At 37.4% G+C, this 14786-nt stretch overlaps 1 protein-coding gene and 1 long non-coding RNA gene across 2 annotated transcripts in view; both read right to left on the reverse strand.

The window, feature by feature from the left end:
* Positions 1 to 3024: 3024 nt before the first annotated feature.
* Positions 3025 to 3566, reverse strand: LOC108774190 (uncharacterized). Its single transcript, XR_001940720.1, has 3 exons — positions 3491 to 3566; positions 3159 to 3227; positions 3025 to 3081 (listed from the first exon to the last, which is right to left on the reverse strand). It is a non-coding gene; the product is annotated as an uncharacterized LOC108774190 (long non-coding RNA).
* A 5948-nt stretch (positions 3567 to 9514) lies between these two features.
* The window catches only part of LOC108774189 (uncharacterized), a 9528-nt gene continuing 4256 nt past the window's right edge, over positions 9515 to 14786 (reverse strand). Inside the window, exons 2-4 of the mRNA XM_018540233.1 lie at positions 11285 to 11535; positions 10358 to 11107; positions 9515 to 10291 (exon numbers count right to left, since the gene is read on the reverse strand). Coding sequence (XP_018395735.1) covers positions 9515 to 10291; positions 10358 to 11107; positions 11285 to 11535 — 1778 coding nt within the window. The remainder of the gene's footprint in view (positions 10292 to 10357; positions 11108 to 11284; positions 11536 to 14786) is intronic.

The following is a 14786-nucleotide window of genomic DNA, read 5'->3' on the forward strand; positions in this document are numbered from 1 at the left end:
AGGACATACACATGCATATGTATACATACACGCCACCCCCCCACCACACACTCAGACACAGACACACACACACGCACGCGCGCACACACAAATTGAGATTCAATTCCGACCTGTCAAACTCGATGCAGTTTATATTGACATAAATTACAGCCATAATTTGTGTTAATGACAGCGATACCTTAAATTTGGAATAACTCAGTGAAAAATGATCGTATCAAACTCCGTAAAAAAGCATTTTAAAGATAAAAGTCCATATTTTCATGTGGATTTTGTTCCATTGAGCTGCGATACCTGATTCACGCCGTGGATCGTCGCAAACTCGCACCTTTGATTACAAATTTTACATCTTCTCATTTTGTAATCCGCCATTTTGAAAAAAATTACCGCTTATAATTGCCGTTCAAATATTCTTAAGTGGACACTTCAAGCTTTATTTTCCTTTTTTAAACATATTTTTATCTTTATTATTTACCAAGTTATGATCATTTGAAATTTGGTAAATTTTTCCTAATTTTTCAGTGTACCGCTTTTTTTGCATGCGAGTGTATATACGCATACGAAGAAATAATTTTATTAAATAAGAAGTTGGGAAATTTGGACATGGTGGTTCAAAAGTTATACTTTGTGCCAACTGTAATAAGTAATTACCAATATTTTTCTGAAAACAATTCTTTTCAAAATTTTTTACAAATATTTCTTCTAATTTCTGAATGTAATTATAAAACTCATTACTAGGTATATGAAAATTTCCGAACAAATTTCCTTCTTCGTTTTCACAAGCTCGAAAAGAACAATATAATGTAGTTTCATCTAATACAGTCTCATTTTCATTTACATATTTTGTACATATATCACATGTATGTATTGCTGTACATTTTTTAATTAAATAGCCGCATACATACTTAAGCGCATTTTCTTCTGGCAGAGTCATTGTTTGGTAATCATGAGTTGGAATTTTTAAAACTTTAAGCGCCAATGATGGAACAAATTCCGAAGTTGTAGACTCTTTAATATTAGACGTTCCAATAAGATTTAGTATTTCACCATTATCAGGAGCACAATTTTGATTTTTTGATTGTTCTAAAAATTTCGTACTGAATAATTTTTTAAAGGCACGTGTAAATTGTATAGGTGTCGGATTAAAGCAATTACCACCTTGTTGCCGAACAGAGCCAAAGAAATTTTCGACACAATCTTGATTTAATCTACGTGTTTGCAGATACTGAAAATGACAATTTTTTAATATTGTCCAGAGCTGAATAATACTATTAATTGTTATCTGCCAGCAATTAAAACATTTAACTGTTACAGATTTATTATTTTTGTCTACGACTTTAATACACTTTATAAAATATAACATTTCTTCCAAGAACTGCATTTGTTTATCATTTCCGATAAAAGCTTTTCCATATTCTTTGTAATTATTTAAAGTTGATGAATTTAAAATATCAAATAATTTATTAAAATGATCTATTAAATCTATAGTCCCAACTGCTTCAGTTGGAAGAAAACCAAAAGACATTTGCGTACACATTCCTGCAGCTACATGATTACTGAATACTTGTACAGCATACTTTACTTTCATTTTTGTAAAATTATTTGGCTCTATATGATCCATCGATAATTTAGGAGCTGCTTTTATCCATTGTGTGCTGTCTCGTTTATAAAACTGTACAATGTGATCCCAAGAAGCTATTTTATCATTAATTTTAAAATTGTACTTTAATAAATTATTTCGAGTTGCTTTAATTAAGTGTGGAGTATCAAAAATGTAAACTACATTTTCTTCGTTAACTGAAAAGGTAGAATTTTCTGTTGAGATTCCTAAATTACGAGATAGTTGTATAAAATTAGAACCCATATCTGTTATTAATGCATGCACCATAGCACCACAATTTCTTAACTTAATTATAATATCAAATAAAATATTTTTTAATACATTACTATGACACGTAGTCTCTACAAAACAGAAGTAAACGGGCAGTTTCCATTCGCCTGCAATGCTACGTGCCATTATAACAAAAGCACTTTTTGCAGGCACACATGATTTTTTATCACCATTGTCCTCAAATCCAATAATTTCATCTCTTGATACATTATAGAACAAATGACTTTTTAAACTCATTTCATCTGCACATAACACACAATGACGTTCTATCAATGGTAATGAATTTAATTTTAATTTTAAGGCTTCAAAAATTTTATCATTTATACCCGGTAAGATATTCCATCTTTCTGTAAATAAATGTAAAGAACGTACAGAAGGCAATGCAATAGATTGTTGCAATTCTCGATAAGTTCGTGGACTTAAAAAATAAATTGACAATGCAAATTTTTTAAATTCGAGATCATATCTTCTACCACGTTTACTTTTAAGTTGTGCGTTGACTTGTGCCATTAAAATTTTATTAAATTGTTCGGGTAATAATTTACGGCCTAATTTTTTCAAACGCTCAAATTCATTTTCTTTTTTAAGTGTTACCTTCTTTTTCTTTCTTTCCAAACGGAGTCGTCGAATTCTTTGACGTAGTGTATTATTTTGTATCTGCAATCTCTTAATCTTCAAACGCAATTTCCTTTTCTTTGGGCTATCATCCAACGATTTATTATCTTGACTCCTGGATGTACTTCTGTAATATGATACAAATCCATTAAATTAGTGAAGATTTTTTTGGAATATGATGAACAATCTAGTAAATTCTACTAACAAAAGAAATAAATTTGAGTAGTATTAAAAGATAAAGTTAAAAAATAGAAATATAATAGATTAATTTTTTAATTACACATTCTAGTAATAAGAAAATGTTTGTAAAAATATTTTATTATAAATGAAAAAATAAAAATATATGCTTTACTATAATAGATAACTTATTAAACGAAAACTTACGGTTTAACTTTTTCAGCCTCTATGTCATGGATAGTAATTGGCAGAATTGTTTGTGAAGTGCTAGCATTACTGAAAATATCATAAAAAATTATATACTTTTATTAAAAATAAAAATGTTGTCTATTAATATAAATTACCTAGTCTCTTCTTGCATTTGAATTATTTCAACATCAGTGGTCTCTCTGCATACATTTCTACAATAAAAGAATATATATATCATAACTTCATAAAATATTATTATATAAAAAAATATAAAACAGTTTAAATATACCTATTTATTTTTTCTGTGAATCTATCTTCTTTTTCTGTTTCATTAATTGAATACAGTTGAACAACATTTCTGAAAAAAGAACCATTTTCTGTATTTATAAATTATTTTAATAATACATAAAATAACAACTATTATTAATAGATATTATTACTATACATATATTATTTGATTAATTATACACATCTCATTATTAAAGTAATTATATTGTTGTAAAATTATTATATATTATTTTATATGTACTGCTTTCTATGTATGCACAGTATATTACTCAATTTGATTAAATCTAAATAAACTAAATTATAAAAAAATAAATAATAAAAATAAAAACTCACTCTTGTTTATTAATATGCACTCCAAATAGAGTAGGTATAGCATCTGGGTGAAGACGAGCTCTAATTTTGTTAATATTGTACCATTTTTTTTCAAAATGTAAATGGCACAAACAGCAATTGTGATAGGCATATTCTGGACCTTTGGGTTCTAAATCCAGCCTTCCACATGCTCGTATCCACTGCATCCATCTATACACATATAAATATATACACATATATACATAAGTTATAAAGTTTTATCATTAACAGATTAATATAGTTGTTTAATAAAAGATTGCAACATTTTTTTGTAAAAACAGTAAATCACTCACTACAAGTAAGTGTGTGTGTGTGTGTGTGTGTGTGTGTGTGTGTGTGTGTGTGTGTGATGACACATAATAAAATTAATATAAACAAAATTTACATTATAAAGTAATAATTATGAAACAATACCTGTCATGCTCTTTTGGAAATCTAAAAAAATGTCGTTCCACATTAAAACTTTGAACGCACAATCGTACAGCACATGATCGTTTTTTTCCACTCATTTTTATTGTTTTCTTTAGTTTCACTTTGTGATTTAAACTCTCTTCTTCAGCAACACCTGAAACAAAGCTAAGATCAAAAGTGCAAAAGTACAAGAGAATAGATAATTTATACAATAGTTGTATAGATTAACTATTTTCTTAGTAATCGTTCCTCGGTTTCACTTAATTTTTTCCACTTTTTCACTATTTTATTTCCACAAACTTTTCGGTCACAAACTAAATTCGTAGTTTCTCGAACTAACACAACTCAAACAGATGGAAATTATACTAATTTCCTTCAAATTTGAGCTTTCTAAGCACACACTGGCACACACCTAATCACAGGATCGACAGGATCTTTAAACGGAGCCGTTTAAATGGTCCTGACAAAGAGTGACAGAGAACGGATAAGAAGAAGTGAGAAAGAAGTTTCGGTGGCGCGCATGTGCAGGTTGCTTATTTCGCGCATGCGCACTCCATTTTGTGTGACATAAAATCAGGAGAGTTGCGCTACTGGATATACTGTGCTAAAGGAGTGGTTGAGTGGTAAGTGGGGTGAAGGAAGCGAGGTAGAGGGAAGGGAGGAGCAGAAAAGGGAAGACAAGAGAGGAGCAGGGAAAGGAAGAAGAGGAAGGCTAACGAAAGCGGAGAGCTTGGGCCGAGACAGAAGGGAAAGCAGTGCGAGCGGCAGCATAATATCATTACTGTCAAAACGAAATAGAGGAAGCGATTCCGATACAGATCAGGAGGAAAAAAATAAGAAAAAGCAGAGGGTAAAGATTGAAAAGGGGAAAGTGGACCCTGACGAAGAAGAACAAAGAGAAAAAGTAGGAAGCAGAATGGAGCAAATAGAAGAGGTGATGAAAAGATTGCTGGAAGAAGCGAAGCAGGAAATTTTGAAAAAAGTAGAGGAAACAGGGGAGGAAATAAAGAGGGATTTAAAGAGGGAAATGAAGGAAGAGATCGAAAAGATAAGAGCAGAAGAGAGAAAGGCAAGGGAGAAATTAGAGGACGAGTTAAAAGAACTAAAAGAGAAAGTACAAGAGATGGAGAAGAAAAACATGGATCAAGAAAGAAGAGAGAGAAGATTAAATATTGTAATAAGAGGGGTGGATGTAAAGGGAGGAAATGTAAGAGAGGCGGTGGAAGGAGTTTTAGAGAAAATAGGAGTGAATGAGAAAGAAATAAATGTGAAGGATGCATATAAGATTAGAGTGAGAGAGAATGAGAGTATGATAGTTGTAAAATTAAATAGTATGTATGAGAAAAGAATGATAATGGAGAAAAAGAATAAGTTGAGAGGATCGAGAGTGTATGTGGATGATGACATGATGAAGAGTGAGAGAGAGAGACAGAGTGCGATTAGGGCGTGGGCAAAAAAGGAGAGAGACAAAGGTATGCGTGTGAAAGTGGGGTTTGGAAGGGGGTGGTTAAATGGAAAAGAGTATGTATGGAAGAGCGAACGAGGGTGTATGTGTGAGATGAATTTTTAAAGAGTGCTTGCAGGGTGAAGGAGAAAAAAGAGGAATCCACGCAAAATAGGAAAGGGCGGGACGGGTGTAAGAAGGGGAAAAAGGTTAGGGGGGTGGTATGGAATGTTGCAGGATTAAAAAAGAAGGATGAGGATTTTTGGAAATTCTTGAGCGAATTTGATGTGATCGGGTTGATAGAAACGTGGGTAGATGAAAGGGAGTGGGGGAAGATGAGAGATAAAATGCCAGAGGGTTGGAGATGGAAGTGTCAGGTAGCTAGGAGGGAGGGAAAGATGGGAAGAGCGAGGGGGGGTATTGTGACTGGAGTGAGAAGGGAGTTGGAGGAAAGAGAAATCGGGTATGATGAGAGGGATGGCATTCAGGAAAGGGAAATGATCATAGATAGGGAGAGGTGGAGATTTGTGATAGTGTATAACAGGGAGGGACGAAAAGAGGGTATGGATAATTTGAAAGAGGTGATTAAGGAAGAGGAAGAGGGAATTTTAATGATAGCAGGGGATTTTAATGCTAGAATAGGGAAAGGAGAAGGGTGGGGTAGACAGTGTACAGAGGGAGAAGGGACAAATGAGGAAGCTAGAGAGTCTAAAGATAAAGTTATAAATAAGCAAGGAAGAGATTTGATAGAGGTGATAGAGGAAAGGGGATGGATGGTCTTAAATGGAGATAAGGAGGGGGACGAAGAGGGGGAGTGGACCTATGAGAAGGGAGAAGGGAGATCAGTAATTGACTTTGGTATAGTGAACTGGAAAGCTTGGGAGAGAGTAGGGAGATTTGAGGTAGGGTGCAGGGGGGAGTCGGACCATCAGCCAATTATGATAGAGTTAGGGTCATATTATGAAAGGGGAAAAGAGAAGAGAGAGGAAGAGCAAGAATTTCAGGATTGGTCAAAGGAGGGTACAAGGAAGTACAGGAAGACCATAGAGGAAGTAGAATGGAGAGGGGGAGGGGTGAAAGAGAGGTGGGAGGAGTTGGAAAGAGAGATAAATAAAGCGGTGGAGTTTAAAAAAAGGAGGAAGAGAGGGGGGCTAGGATGGTGCCCGTGGTGGGATGGAGAGTGTAGAGAAAAGAAGAGAGAGATGAATAGAGCGAGAAGACGGTATAGGAGAGAACAAGAAGATGGAAGGTATGAAGAATACTTACGATGTAAAAAGGAGTATAGAGAGTTGTGTGCAAAGAAAGAGGTGGAGCAAAAGAGACGGGAGGAAAAGGAGGTAGAAAATATAAAGACGGAATCAGAGGCATGGAAATTTATAAACAGAAGGAGGAAGAAAAGGGAGGGGATATGTAAAGAGATTGAAATGGAGGAGTGGGTAAAGCACTTCATTGGAAACTTAGGTGGAGTTGAGGAAAGAAAAGGGGAGGGAAGTAGAATAAGAGAAGCTGATAGAGTAGGAGACGAGGGGATAGGGGAAGAGGAGGTAATGAATGAAATAAAAAGGTTAAAAATGGGCAAAGCAGCGAGACAGGATGGAATAAAAAATGAGGCATGGAAAGAGGGAGGGGAAATAATTGGGAAAAGATTGGGGGAGGTATTGAGGAGAGTATGGGAGGGGGAAGGGTTCCCGGAGAGATGGAGGGTAGGAGTCGTGGTACCGATTTGGAAGAGAGGAGAGAGAGGGGACCCAGGAAATTATAGAGGGGTAACGATGACGAGCACAGGATATAAAATATATGCGAATATTTTAAACAGAAGGTTAATAAAAGAGCTGGATGAGAAAGGAGGATGGAGTAGGTCGCAGGCGAGCTTCAGGAAAGGAAGAGGGACAGTGGAGAATGTGAAGATCCTGAAGTATATAGTGGGAAGAAGGATAGAACAGAAAAAGAAGGTGTGGGCGTTTTTCATGGATCTAAAGGCAGCATTCGATAGAGTGGATAGAAAAGTGTTGTGGGAAATGATGAGGAAAAGAGGGGTGAGTGAGGGTTTAATAGACAGAGTGATGGAGGTATATGAGGAGACGAGATGTGTTGTGAGGATAGGTGAGAATGTGTCAAGGGAATTTTGGGTGGAAAATGGGGTAAGGCAGGGTTGCCCGATGAGCCCGACCCTGTTTAATATATACATAGCAGATATTGAGGAGGAGTTAAAGAAAGGGAAGGGGGGGATTCGGGTGGGAAATGATAGGATGTGGTCAATAGAATATGCGGATGATATTGTGCTGCTAGCAGAGGAGGAGGAAGGATTAAGAGACATGATAAGGGGGGTGAGGAGGTATATAGAAGGGAAGAAGCTAGAACTGAGTGCTGATAAATCCAAGGTGATGGTGTTTAGAAAGAAGGGAGGAAGAGAGAAGGAGAGATTCTGGTGGTGGGGAGGGAAAAGGATAGAGGAAGTGAAAGAATACAAGTATTTAGGGTATGTGATAACAAGGCATGGAGGGGATAAGGAACATGTGAGAGAAAGGGTGAGAAGGGCTAGAGTGGCAATGGGGTGGGTATGGAGTTATGGGGAGAGAAAATTCAAGGGGGATGTAAGATGGAGGCTAAAACTGTTTGACAGTATAGTGAAGGGAATTTTATTTTATGGAGTGGAAATATGGGGGTACAGAGAGTGGAAGGAGGTGGAAGCGATTCAGGAAAAATATCTGAAGTGGATCTTGGGATTGGAAAGGGTTACACCGGGGTATATAGCAAGAGAGGAGTTAAAAAGAAATAAATTAAGAGTAGAAACGGGATGGAGGGCAGGAAGGTTTGAGGAAAAATTAGAGAAGGGAGAGGGAGGGGAAATCGGGATGATGTGCATGGATGAGAAGAGAAAGAGCGAAAGAGAGAATGATAGGAGTGAATGGTCAAGAGAGAGTGTGGAGAGGGGGAATTATCTATGGAGAGGAGGTATGAGCGAAGTAGCTATGAATGAATGTGGAGAGAATAAATGGGAGCTTCTGAGAAAAAGAGATATAGAAGTAGATGAACAAGAGAGAGGAGAGAAAGTGAGAGTGTCTAAGTCGTGTGCAAGTTATGGGAGAGTGAATGGGGTACCAATATATGTAAGAATGTGTAAGAGAAATGAGGGCAAACGATTGGTGAAAATAGCGAGATGGAGATGCGGGAATGAAGAGAGGGGAAATAAGTATTGGATGAAGGAGGAGGAGAGAAAGTGTAGACTGTGTGCAAAAGAGAGAGAGAATGTTGAGCATTTAAAGAACAGGTGCGAGTATGTATGGGAGAAAGGGGAAAGAGATGTAGATGTCTTAAATCAGGATGGGAGAGGAATCAGATGGATGGAGATGATAGAACGAGTAAGGGGGGGGGAGAGAGAGAGAGAGAGAGAGAGAGAGAGAGAGAGAGAGAGAGAGAAAAGCAGCGTGCGTGAATGACGTGAGTATTATTGGCACGTCAAATTGATAAGGTACAAAGAACTCGATCGGAATTGTCGCATTTGTGTTTTGTCAAGCAATGGAGTCTTTATAAATGTGTGGCATGCTTAACAATTAAGCTTTGTATAAATGGGACATATATCATCAAAGATCCCATTTTAAATTATGCATATTTTACATATGTATTATTGTTTGGTGTTATATCCCTGCGGTATTTATTTTATTTTTTTTTTTTCATTCTACAAACAAAATACCTTTATAAACACGCGAAAAGCCTATATCGGCGGAAACTTATTTATAACCTTATTTAACCCTATATAACTCTGTCATTTTTCATCTTTTCGCAATTCTAAGTGTCATATCGAATGTCTATTTTCACGAATGCTTTTCAATAATTTTGGTCGCATCTCAATATCATTTCATTTAGGCAGATCATTAAGTTTTTATTTTTGTAAGATAAGTAAGTGTAATAATATGGAAGTCCATGTAAGCACTTTTGTGATATGCATAATAAACTATATATAATAACTATATATAATAATATAGTTTTCAGATCAACACAAAAATTGTTATGACCAATTTTCTGAATACATGTTTTTTTGCAAAAAAAAATTTGTCACTAGTTGTGAAACACTGAAAAATGTTTTGTTCAATTTGAAAAATATGACGTACAACTGCGAATAATAGTAAAAATTGTCATTTTTATTTATTTTAAAGACCATTAGTCTTCTTCGTCCAAATCGCTGTCAGAATGTATGCATGTAAAAAGCTTGTGCGCATGTTTGCACACTTTAAGTGAACAGGCCGTTCGCAGGAATTGCATTGGATGGAATTGAAAGCGGTTAATTTCTTTGGCAACAGCTTCAAACAAAGTATGCAAAAATCAGCATCGTCATCATCATCGTCTTCGTCAGCCGATCGCGGTGAAATTTGTGTTTTAAAACGCTTAACAGGTTGTGTTGTTTTCTTCGGCGCCGTTGTTGCTCTTTTTTTTCTTGTTGCTGTGGCTTCTTTCTTCGCTGCTTCTGCGGCCTTCTTTGCTGCTTTCTCTTTAAGAACAGCAATGTTTTCAGGAGAGGTTAGCTCGCAGCTCTTCATTGCTTTTCGACCACGATTTGACGGCTTTTTTGGAGTAGCTGCTTGCAATGGACCAATTTCATCTAAAATCGATGCTTGACCCGGTGTCATAGTTAATGCTCCTCGAGATGTTGTTGGTTCAATTGTTTCAGGTACAATAGCTTCATCACAAACAACATTTAGTGGATCAACAACAATAATCCGCCGTTGGTTATTTTCGTTAAGATCAGCCTCAATCGCCGCTTCCTCAGCATTTTGCTGAACGGCTTGAACAAAGTCAGCATCAGAAAAAATATCGGGATTGAATGGAGAAATTCCCGTTGCAGCAAAACCCGATTTGATCGTTTTTGATGTCAACGCCGAATCTAATGCTGCACAAACAAGACCTGCAATATGCTTTATTTCCAAAACCTATTAAGAATGAAGGTTACAACAAATTAGAAAAATGTCAATGATAAAAAAAAACATTGAATTTACCTTATTGGCATTGTTCTTTTGCCATGTAGAACACTGCGACTTGTAATAAGCTTTGGTAGGGCCAAAAACTGACACATCCAGTGGTTGCAACTTATGGCTGCAGTGTGGAGGAAATGAAAGAATATGAATTCCATGCTTAACCGCTATATCTAATGCATCCACAGATAAATGAGACGAGTGGTTGTCTAGCAACAAAAGCACAGGTGAATCCGTTGATGGCTTGACGAACTTGATAAAATGTCGAATGTACTGACAAAACTTTGACTGGGCCATCCAGCTAGAATCATTCGCAAAACCAGCAGTTCCACACGAAACATTATCTAAAAAGCATGTTTGCATCTTCTTGCGTGGGAATAAGAAAAACGGAGGGATAGAATTTCCACTGGCAATGACCGTAAGGGCCAGGGTTATCATCGTATCACGCTCGGCAGCCTCTACTTTTCCAATTCGTTTCATTCCTTTTAAGGCAATAACTTTGCCAATTTTGGTGGGAACATTAGAAAAACCGCTCTCATCCATGTTGTAAATAGACGTGCTATCAAAATGAAATTCATCCAGCAGTCGGCCCAAATTTTCAAAAAACTTGTCTACATTATCTTTGCAGAAAGCTTTGACCCGATGAATGGATGTTTGCTCTGCTGTTCTAAGCTTCAGTTCTGGATGACGTTTCATAAAAAGATAATACCATGTACGACCGGCTTTTGAATCCTCATTCCAAACGGTCGGACATTTAAGGCCGAGTTTTTTTTGCTAACTGGAACGCCAATTCCTTTAAATCATTGATACTCAGGCCGTAATAATGATTTACGCACTTGAGGACATAGTCTACAAGGTCTTTTTCTTGTGCAAGAGAGAAAACCTAGCGTAAAAAAATTATTAAAAAACCATTCATCATGGTGGAGTATACAGTAGAGGTGAAAAACGTACCATATTTGATGGAGTTCTTCTGCTACACGTTTGGATGAATTCCATCAATTCATTCTTCTCAACTGTCAAAATATCCTCATAATTGGCTTTTACTTTATTTACGTAGCGCTGCAAAGTACTTTTATCAAGGTCATGTTCATGGGCAGTCAATCGGATGCTTTTCTGTTCCACTATACAACATTTAATGGCTTGAAGAAGCGCATTAAAATTGACTTCTTGGGATTCCGTTGATTTGTTTGGAGTTGGCATATCTAAAAATGTGAGAAAATAAGTCAGAACGATAGTTAAACGGTGTTTTTGCAAAGTCATATGTTGTCTTGTTTACGACTTGAAGAAATAAACAAATAATAAACAGTAATTACGATATTTTGCAGTTACGAACGCTTCGAAACCGTCACTTTATGGCGAAAAACATAGTGTCTCACAACTAGCGATGTGATGTGTCTCACAAACAAAAAATGACAAAATTTTGAAAATGATAAAAAAAAATTTTTAACTGTAAATTAGCACACAGCAATATAGCATCACAAAGTATAAGAAAAATACTGATTGAAAATGCATTACACTTACCTTTTTCAGCTAATTTAATTAGGAAGCTAGTACTACGCCAGATATGGATGTTTTAATTATTTTTTCGATTTTCACTATGTTTGAAATTAAGGTATACGACTATCGGCTTTGTTGTCAATGCAATAACTACCTCGCATCAAAAGAAATGTTTGAATGTAAACAGATCGGATTGTTTACATTCCGTATTTGAAATACTTGGCTGTCTCACAACTAGTGCCGTCTCACAACTAGTGACTCTCCCCTACACAAATAGTATTTTTTTAAGAAAATAATATATAATCCTCAGATGATCATAAAAAATTAAATTAATTTTTCATAATCATCTGGGGGTTATTGTAACATCCGATGCGCCTACAATACGGCACCACGTCCGTCACTAGACAGGATACACGAATCAATGCTAGTATGAGTAACACAAATACATAGAGAACTAAAGTCGTGACTCGTAGCACGCGTCTAAACGGCCGAAACCGAATTGCGAATAACTGCGCCTGCGCCAACTGTTTAAGGTAGAAAATGCAACTAGGATGCATTTAAATACAAATCCACTATCGCCAATAAAAAGACAATCACGAGCTGATAAAGTCGAGCTATTTAGATCTGAGAATAATTAACGATCTTCGGCAGAATTCAGAAAAAACCGCGATGCATCCCAGTAATGCACTTCCGTGCAGCTTCGAGTACACCTACTGGACGCCAGCAAGCATAGGAACACATACATACCCATCTGACAAGCGCTGACACTCACAAGTCTAAAATAAAGGCTTAAATAAACATAGAATCTCTCGCGAATACTTAATTCTCAGTAATCGCTCGAGGAAGCGGCCTACCGAAAACACGGCATGAAAAACACAGCGCATCTCTGTGTACACTTTACTCGTGTCGTACTACAACACGCGCGAAGCCGACTCGGCCATATGAGCTGTACCCTGTAAACTATAGATTTCTTGCATTCGCGCATTGTAATTCGGCGTTATTAAGCTTAGAATCGACAAATTAATAATTAAAGAATTTTTCAAAACGTCCTCACACGGACATAACACAGCCAAAAGAATAACATCCCCTTACCGCGAGACGCTACCAAGCAAACCATATATAAACTCGGCGATTCTAGCGGAGCGTACCTATTCCTTTCAGAAAAGAGTCACAGACAAGATAATTATACCTCGCGCCGAAAGGCGTTTCTGCGGCTTCCCTTCAACTGTATCTTTTCACAGCCGATTCTTGTCCGCGCCTTCTGGCGTCCAGGAATCACTCTGAAAATTCCTTCCGATACTTTACCGACTCTTGTCCGCGCCTTCACGGCGTTCGAGGGTCATTGTATTAACGCTCACTTCCTATTCCTTATAGATTTAAGTCGGAAATACATAGAATAATTTCTCTCATATCGAAATTACCGATATTCAACTTCACACGTAGAATATCTCTTACATGTCAAGAACGTTATACTTGGAGTATGTTTCATTCAACTAGGGAACGTTAAAGTCTTGAAATCTAAAAATTTTATACTTAGAGCATTCTCAACCACCTGAGAAATTAAATTATTTTACTGAGAGAAATTAATTCTATATCGAACAATATTCATATTCAGAAACACTAAAGCTTATACTCAGAATAGGTCACTTTCACACTGCAAATATAGAAAAGTTTTACTTTCTTTCACATCGGTAATATTGGAACTTAAAACTTATAAATAAACCAGTAGTCGTTAGCCGAAAAACATTAAAATCTTACCCACGAGAAAAATTATAACTCAGAATATTTTCTCCTTCACCGGGAGCATAATATCTGGAGACACGGTAGTGTCTCGGCGCTAAGCCAAGCGCCGCGGCACTGCCGTGCCTCCTTTACGCGAAACTGAGAGTTTCGGGGGATTGAGATGATCAGATCTCAGTAACGGCTGAACGGCTCAAGTTCTATATACGCTCAATCGATAGCAATTGCTTAAATTGTATAATAAAAGTGCTTTCATTTTTTCTCTACGTGGCCTACGAGCGAAGATATCACGACTCAAAGTCCGAATCTGTAAATTTTCACGTTTTATTTTTAAGATACGTCGTCGTCGTTATTATTATTGTCATCATCATTGTCATCATTGTCGACCACATTCCATTCGATGTCCTTCTGACATTCCTGCCGCAAGAGGCAAATGTGGCGCTAGTCTATATCGCTCGATCGTCATGGGGCATGTGGACTGCGAGTGCAGCGGTGAGGTGAGAGGGGTGCAACTTTTGGTTGATTTTCGAATATTCGTCCAGCTTTCGCAGTCCCTCTTACCGTATCGCACCGCGCACAGTACAATGCCATTCGACCATCATGGAGTACTTGGACTGCACGCGGTGTGGTGAGGGGGACAGTGCAACTTTCGGCTGATTTTCGAATCGCCTTCGCCTAGCTTTCGTTGTTCCCCTCACCTCACCGCTCCGCGCGCTGAACAATGCCATTTGACAGTCATGGGGCATTTCAACTGCACGCGGTGTGTTGAGGGGGACAGTGCAACTTTCGGCTGATTTTCGAATCGCCTTCGTCTAGCTTTCGCTGTTCTCCTCACCTCACCGCTCCGCGCGCTGAACAATGCCATTCGACAGTCATGGGGCATTTCAACTGTACGCGGTGTGGTGAGGGGGACAGTGCAACTTTCAGTTGATTTTCGAATCTTCTCCGTCTAACTTTCGCTGTCCCCCTCACCTCACCGCTCCGCGCGCAGAACAATGCCATTCGATTGTCATGGAACATTTCGTTCGACTGCACGCGGAGCGGCGCGGGGGACTGTGCAACTTTCGGTTGATTTTCGAATCATTTACGACTAGCTTTCGCTGTCCCCCTCACAACACCACACCGCGCATAATATATTACTACGAAGAGCAACCGTTTTACATTTATTTAATAATTTTGTTTTATATATGCGATTGTGTTAACGAATAAAAAATAT

The sequence above is a fragment of the Cyphomyrmex costatus genome, unplaced genomic scaffold (genome assembly GCF_001594065.2).
Source record: "Cyphomyrmex costatus isolate MS0001 unplaced genomic scaffold, Ccosl1.0 scaffold2396, whole genome shotgun sequence".
Taxonomy (NCBI): Eukaryota; Metazoa; Arthropoda; class Insecta; order Hymenoptera; family Formicidae; genus Cyphomyrmex; species Cyphomyrmex costatus.